Source organism: Sceloporus occidentalis, unplaced genomic scaffold, assembly GCF_023333645.1.
Source record: "Sceloporus occidentalis isolate IW3139 unplaced genomic scaffold, rSceOcc1.0.p SCAF_175, whole genome shotgun sequence".
NCBI lineage: Eukaryota > Metazoa > Chordata > Lepidosauria > Squamata > Phrynosomatidae > Sceloporus > Sceloporus occidentalis.
In genome coordinates this window covers 1,342,196-1,349,705 of record NW_028317155.1, presented here as the reverse complement: position 1 = coordinate 1,349,705, position 7,510 = coordinate 1,342,196, and the positions used below count along the sequence as shown (strand labels likewise).

Here is a 7,510-nt window from a genome sequence, read left to right as displayed (position 1 = left end):
GCTAGCCGCGATTACAAAATACACAAACCTCGTCCCAGAAGCACATGGATTTGTTGCCATCACGTCCCACCACGAACCACGCCCACTCTAACACGAGTCCAATCAGAGGGCCTTATTTTGTAGACACTCTGAAAGAAAAAAAGGGAACCCAAACAATGAATAAACGCGCCCATGCGTCTGCTCGGCGTTCATTGGCTACCCGCTGGCCTACTGACCAATCCACAACGTCCGAAACGTTGATTTTTATTGTGATTGGTCTCTAAACCAGAAGCGGGAGGGGTTACCTGTTACGACTTATGTATTTGATCTGGGGGCTACGGGTCTGGGGTATATTTTCAAAGGGTCAATGAGTCGGGGCACTTATTTGGAATTGTGTTTATTTACGCGCGGTCTTGTTTTGCGTTCTTTGGCATGGCTCCAGTCAAACACCGCAAGGTTGTGATGCTGGGATACCCCTCAGTCGGTAAGCGCGTAATAGTGGAGGAGGTGTTCGTGGGGGGTCTTGGCTGGGAGCCGGTTGGTATAGACTGGCCCATTGTGGATCCTGTGTGGTTTTGGGGGTGTCAGCACGTGCATGTCGGGTGCCCTGTGGCGGGAGTATGCTACAGGAGGGTTCCCTAGAAATAGTCTTAATGTTGCTCACTGGCAGATATACCGTAAGGGCTGACCGGTGATGATAATGTGTTGTGCGCCTATTGGGATTGATGGATCCGTTACTTTTCGTTGCGCTTCGTGTTAGATTAGGTGTTAAGGTTCCAAATGCTGAGTTTCTCATAAAGGTACATTGTTTAAGCCTCGGGTTTTGGAATTGGTGTTAGGGGAGGAGATGTGTTTCGCGTGTGGGGGGAGGGTTGGTTTTGACTCCCTTAATGTGGGGGGTGGGAGGTTTGGCTGCTGCTGAGATGGATTCTGGTGGACACTCCGGATGGGAGTGTGTTAACAATACATTGTTGAGGTGTTTTGTGATATGCGTCTAACCAAATAAAAGGTTACGTTTATCAATATCATAAAGATGAATGAATGTGATATATATATATATATAACTACACCCCCCCAAAATCTCCAACCATTTTGGCGCAGTCACTATGGCAACTGGGAATGCATTGTTTGCACCAGATTTTTATTATATATATATATATATATATATATATATATATATATATATATAATAAAAATCTGGTGCAAACAATGCATTCCCAGTTGCCATAGTGGCTGCGCCAAAATGGCTGGAGATTTTGGGGGGGGTGTAGTTATACACATACTATATGTGTGTGTATGTATATATATATATAATATATATGTGTGTGTATATATATATATATATATATATATATATAAATAAATAATCCAGCATAAGTTTAATGGTTGTATCTTAACTGTTTACCATTTTCATGGGTGTTTTGTCTTGTTGTTGCCATAACAGCTAGAACTAGTGTTTTTACTAATTATCAGCCTTCTAAATTATCATTGTTTCTGTCTGTCCTGCAGGTAAATCTTCTCTGGCTATCCATTTTGTTAAAGGGAATTTTCCCAAAGACTATGAACCTACAATTGAAAACAGTAAGCATGATTCCGGAATTAAGATTCAATAAAAAGCATTTTTTTTTATAAATGTTTGTGCATATTTCTTTATTATAAAGCTGTGAATTATTTGATATATTTCAAGTTTTGCTGTAGTAGTTGTCAGTTCTTGTGTAAGATGTTAATGTATCGGTTTTTCTTAGTCTGTCAATTCTTGTCTTGTCATATCCTTTGAATATATGTATTGTATTAAGCGCTGCGTAAACTGTTGGCGCTGTATAAAAAGATAATGGTAATAATAATATCACACCAACATAACATGTGAGAAGTCATAACATCAGTCTGTTGGGAGGCTTTTGAAGAAAGAGCACTTAACTCAATTTCATTTAAATGTGTTTTACGTATCCACTTAAGTTTTATGTTTTAATCCATATTATTTCTCCCCAGCTTGGAGCAAAACTTTTGTTTTAGGGTCTGATGAGTTTGAGTTGGATGTGGTAGACACTGCTGGCCAAGTGAGTCAATACTTTAAAAAGGTAGCACATTGGACCTATATGTCCTCTGTGTGTGTTTTTTTTGTTTTGTTTTTTTTATGTATTTTTTTTTGTTTTTTTTTTCTCTCCAGGATGAATACTCGTTACTTCCTCAATCTTTCATTTTTGGCATACATGGTTACATTGTAGTCTATTCAGTGGCCTGTTCTAGAAGGTAAGTTTTGCTTGTACATTTTTCTGTGCTTTGGTGCCCCCTGGTGGCAACTGCATAGAAACTGCATTGTTAATTTCAGGGTGCTGTATTGGATACATCAAAGTAATTCTACAGGATTCTATATTTCCCTTACAAAATGTAAATGTGGTATCTTCAAATGGATATTAAGATTTTTATTTTTTTTTGTCCCTCCCAGCTTCCAGATTGCACGTGGGCTGCATAGAGTTTTGGTTGATTTACGGGGAAAGGGCCTGTAAGTATTATTCCTTGTGAATATAATTTCACCATTTGTTATCACTGACCATTAAAGTACATTATGGATCTTTGCAAGGGTTGCTAGGCTTTTTAAACATGTTTGAGCCCATAGTACTCTTCAATAGATCTAACACTTAACACATACCCTTATGCACATGTCAAATCAACACAATATCCCTAATGCATGTACGCTATATAACGCACATATACTAAATATCTCATCACAAAACATATACCTTTTGTGAACAGGACTCTGTTAAGTGTATTGGTCTGTCTGTGTCAGTACTGCCAAAACTCAGTTGTATTCACTAAACCAGAATTCACAGGCAATCTGAACTATTCAGTATCTTTATTATGTATTAATAAAACGCAAGAACAGCTGAGATGTGTGAGGCGGCATTTAAGATACGTTCATTATTTCATTATGCAGGAGCAACTTTGCTGTGTTTTGATACCTTCAAGTCGAGTTGAAAGTTTCCGTTCTCTCGCAAACTCAAGGTCTAATGAATAAATACCGTATTCTGTCTGACTTGCGACTTCTTTTCTTCTGCTAATATCATTTTTGCATGACTTCTCTATTGAATTGATTCTGATCTCTGAGGTGCCACAGGCTTCCAACCCAGCCAATACTGAAAACTTTTCTGGTAACTTATTGTTGGTCCCAGTTCATGGTAGCATTTGTAAACTCTGTTCAGATTAACATCAAGCTGACACTTATAACTGTTTGACTATTTTGCATGTTGCTTATTTGGGTTTACTTGTTCTTTTCAGCATGCCGATTGTCCTTGTTGGAAATAAGAATGACCTTCCTGCTCACAGGTATGTTAAGTTACTCATACTTGCCTCTTGCCTTTTTGTCAGTGCATATTATGACACTTTAATTGCTTTTCTGTCTTCAGTCGAGAAGTGAAAACTGAAGAAGGGAGAAAGCTTGCAGAGTCTTGGGGAGCAGCATTCTTGGAGGTTTCTGCAAAGAGTGCTGAGGTAACATGGCTTTTTTTTTTTTTTTTTTTTTAGATGAGTTGTTTAGTGGACACGTGTTCAGTGTCCCTTTTACATATGTTGTCGTCCCCCCCCCCCCCCCCCCGTGTGGGTCATGTAGTGACTGCGTCACTTAATAGTATCTCCTATAGTATGGTTGTGTAATAGTATTTTGCTTGACTAGATTTAGTTGAACTCTGGGCTGCATATTCTATGATTACATGGGCAGGTTGTCGCATCATGGAAGCGAATTCCACAAATTCTGGCTGTCCGTCATAGGAGTTAGGCGGCCTCATTGCATTCAGGGTCAACTTTAAATCCTGAGTAGTTGGGCAGGGGTTGTTTTTTCCACTAAACTACAAACTCTGACCCTCAAAATAGAAGTTTCTTTAGTTTTTACAAATAAAATTGACTGGAATCACTAGACCAACTTGACTGACAATACGGTGCTATTGCCAATGGAGAATTCTTCTTGCCTTCCATAAACTGTAATATATGTGCAATATATTTGGATCCGTCATTATATTTTTTTTTTTATTTCCTCCTATCTTCTGTAGGATAGTAAGCAGATCTTCACCAAAATAATTGAGGAAATTGACCGTGTGGAGAAATCCTTCAGTGATGAGAAGAAATGCCGTTTCATGTGAAATGAAGGGTGTTGACCTTTTGTTGCTTCATTTTTCACGTACACACAATGGCTGTTCAGAAACGGATTTGGCCATGTTTGTATCCATGTATATTTTGGATGAATGTGTGAGAATATATACTGCAGCAGAGCCAATGCAATCCTATTGGACATGGTGGATGACCTTTTCTTTGCGTGTCCGTACACCCTCCCTTAAAACTGGGATTACCACATTACAGGGCATGTTCTGCCCAAACTTGCCTGATTTCTTTTCAGCACATAACATTGAAGTGTTACAAAAGAGCAGATACTGACACTGGCTGCTTCTACGATAATGGGGCCTTAAAGACCTGCTTGATCAGTTTGCACAAAACTGCCAGCAATGACTTATTGCTGCACTTTATATGTATTGTTGTTTGTTGTAATATAATGTGTTACAGATTGTTTTGGTGTGTGTTTTTTCTTTTTCTTTTTGGAGGGGTGGCTGAAGGGATGGAACTGTATATAATTTATACCATTGTCCATTTCATCAATATAAGTAGGGTTGGGTGTTATTTCTACAGAATGTTAATGCTTTAGAATGTGAGTTTCTGTATTAGCCCTGGAAATGCTGCAGTTTTTTTGTTTTGTTCTTTTTTTGAAAGAAGGGAATATATTGTTTACACACAGCACTGTGGTAGTCTGCGTTATGAAGCTGGTCCGTTGTGGATCAGGTTAATAATGTTTTACTGGATAATGTGATGTGTTGATACTTGAATATGGATTTGTACCTATGTGATCAATTATTATGATCCCTGAGATGGTAATATTTTGATGGCAAAGAAGTCTTGTTTTTTTTTTTTTTGTGGTAAGTATAGCACATGAGTCCTATTGTGCTAGCCATAAGCCCATAGTAGGGGCTATTTGTCATATTTTGATCTCAGGGAAAATAAAACTATTTTTTGTATTGCATTATAAATGTGTTGCTTTGAATAAGATTTGTTTCCTTTTATGATTTTTTTTTTTTTTTTTTTTTTGTCCTTGTTGGACAATAATCATTACCCATTTTTTTGTTTTAACACTTATAGTAATAAAGATATGATTAATTTTAATAAACTCTTCAAAACTGTCTCGTGTGTATATATTAAATATAATTATTGTAGTTGGTGGTCTCCATGTTATGATTTCTGCTTTCATCTTGAAAGCTTATGTATACATCGGGATATCCTAAAAGTAATAGGGTGCAGAGTTAAGGGATATATGTTACATGCATGTACTTATTTCATTTACAGCACAATTAACCTCTGTCCAGGGCACGTCTCCACTGAGTTAATCGTTTTACCCCAAGCTTCATCTGGTAAAGTTAATCTTCCAACATCCAGATTGTAAAACTTCACATAATTTTGTACGTTTTGGTAATTGGCAGGTAGCTGCATGTTTTACACAGATTTGATAAAATAATGTATGTAAAATATACTTGCAACTTTAAATCGGTATTCAATTAGATATTCTGCCTACTCTAGCTATCATTTTTGCAACATACATGTTCCCATTAAGTTTTTTTTTTTTTTTTTTCTTTTTAAGATTTAGTCACATTCTATGCCTTGTTTGTTTTGCGCTGCTTAATTAAGTCACAGGTCTGTATGTGATTACAACTAAGCCCTACACACATGGGCGTAGGAACCGGGGGGGACAGATCCCCCCCAGTAACTCATGCGGGGGGGACCGATAATTAAGAAATCCCCCCCCAATAGAAACGCCGCAAATGCGGCCCGCGAGACCTCGAGGCAGGGGCAGACTGGGCAGGGGGGCAATTGCCCCCCAGGCCGCCCTAAATCCGGGCCGGTGGGCCGGACGGACGACCGGCAGACGAGCATTCAATGCGGCTGCGGCCGCAAAGTTAAAAACTAAGCGGCCGCGAGCAGGATTGAATGCGGCCGTCATGCGTACCTGGGGGGGTGGGAGGGGGGCGGTCCGCCCCGGCTGCCGCTCATCTGAGGGGTGCCACCATGCCGGCACGCCTTCAGAAACGATGCGCGCGGCAACTGTGGCTGTGCGCCGGGACTTGATGTCAAATCCCGGCGCACAACACTGAAGCCACGCCCACCGTCTTCCGCGCTCAGTGCACCGGAAGGACAGGAAGAAGAAGTAGAAGAAAAAGAGGAGGAGGAGGAAAAGTGAGAGTGAAAGAAGAAAAGGTAGGAGAGAGTGGATTAGTAAGTGTGTGAGAGTGATGGGTGTTATGCTGAATGTAAGTGTGTGAGAGTGATGGGTGTTATGCTGAATGTTTGTGAATGAGGGTTTCAGATAGCATGTATGTGTAAGTGTTGGGGGATAGCTTGGCATAGGGAGTCCGTAATCACATTCCTTTCATGCCCAGATTCCAACATGTAGTGGCTGCCTAGGCATGATAGGAGTGTGATTGCTGTTATAAATTATTTTTTGGTCCAACTTCGGTGTGTTAACACTTTTATTGGACAGAATAATTCAATGACAGTATTAATATATATATATATATATTTGCAAACAGCAATCACACTCCTATCATGCTAAGTCAGCCAGCACATGCTAGAACCTGGGCATGATAGGATTGTGATTGTTGTTATATATATGTGTGTATTATTATATATATAACAATATGTTAATATTGTTGTTGATTTTTTTTGTCTAATTTTGGTGTTCCTTTTAATAAAGTATTTTAAAGGGGTTTTTTTGATTTTTTTTCAGTTTTGGCCAAGTGAATGCTGAATTTTTAGTTTCAGTCCAGAATTTTCATTTCGGTGCATCCCTACTATATACTATGCCAGTCACTAAAGTGGTAAGCCTACACCATATCAATGTTTGGCTTAGTATATAGTGATAGGGGTTGTCAGTGTCTGGCTTAATCTATAGGCACACATTGACGGTGGTACCGCGTAATCCCTAAGCATATAATGATAACAAATATGCTGTACCCCTGTCAATGTTTGCCTAACCATAGAAACTATGCAGTTTTAAAGTGTGTGTGTGTGGGGGGGGGTGCCACATACAGGGTCTGCCACAGGTGCCAAATACTCTAGGTACCCCCCTGCATCATGCGGCTGTCAGACCCAACGGCCATTCCTCAGCTCCTCTTCCCACGTCTTAAAAGGGGTGTGATGAAGAGCTGAGGCATGCGGTGCGTGCACGCCGGCCAATTTAATTTCATTAGGCGCTGGTGGAGTGACTGCCACACGACGGCCGCTTTCAATGTCGATCGCAGTCGCTTTGATGGTGCAATGGGCCAGTTGACTAGACTTGCCCCCCAGGCCTTAGGCTGACAGCCCTCCCCTGCCTCGAGGTGCGGCCCGCGTAAGATCGGCAGCCAGGGTAACCGATCTTACACGGTCCGCACCTCGAGCCCTGCTACTTACCTGTGGGAGGGTCTTCTGTACTGCACAGAGGAACCGGAACCCAGCAGAG

The 7,510-nt window shown here is 40.4% G+C and overlaps 1 protein-coding gene across 1 annotated transcript; it reads left to right on the top strand.

Annotated features, from left to right (window-relative positions):
• Positions 1 to 411: 411 nt before the first annotated feature.
• On the top strand, positions 412 to 4,112 carry LOC149279035 (GTPase RhebL1-like). Its single transcript, XM_089501509.1, has 7 exons — positions 412 to 463; positions 1,489 to 1,560; positions 1,969 to 2,036; positions 2,147 to 2,229; positions 3,256 to 3,303; positions 3,384 to 3,468; positions 4,023 to 4,112. The coding sequence occupies exons 1-7, from the start codon at positions 412 to 414 to the stop codon at positions 4,110 to 4,112; spliced, it is 498 nt and encodes a 165-aa protein (XP_089357635.1).
• The last annotated feature ends 3,398 nt before the right edge of the window (positions 4,113 to 7,510 follow it).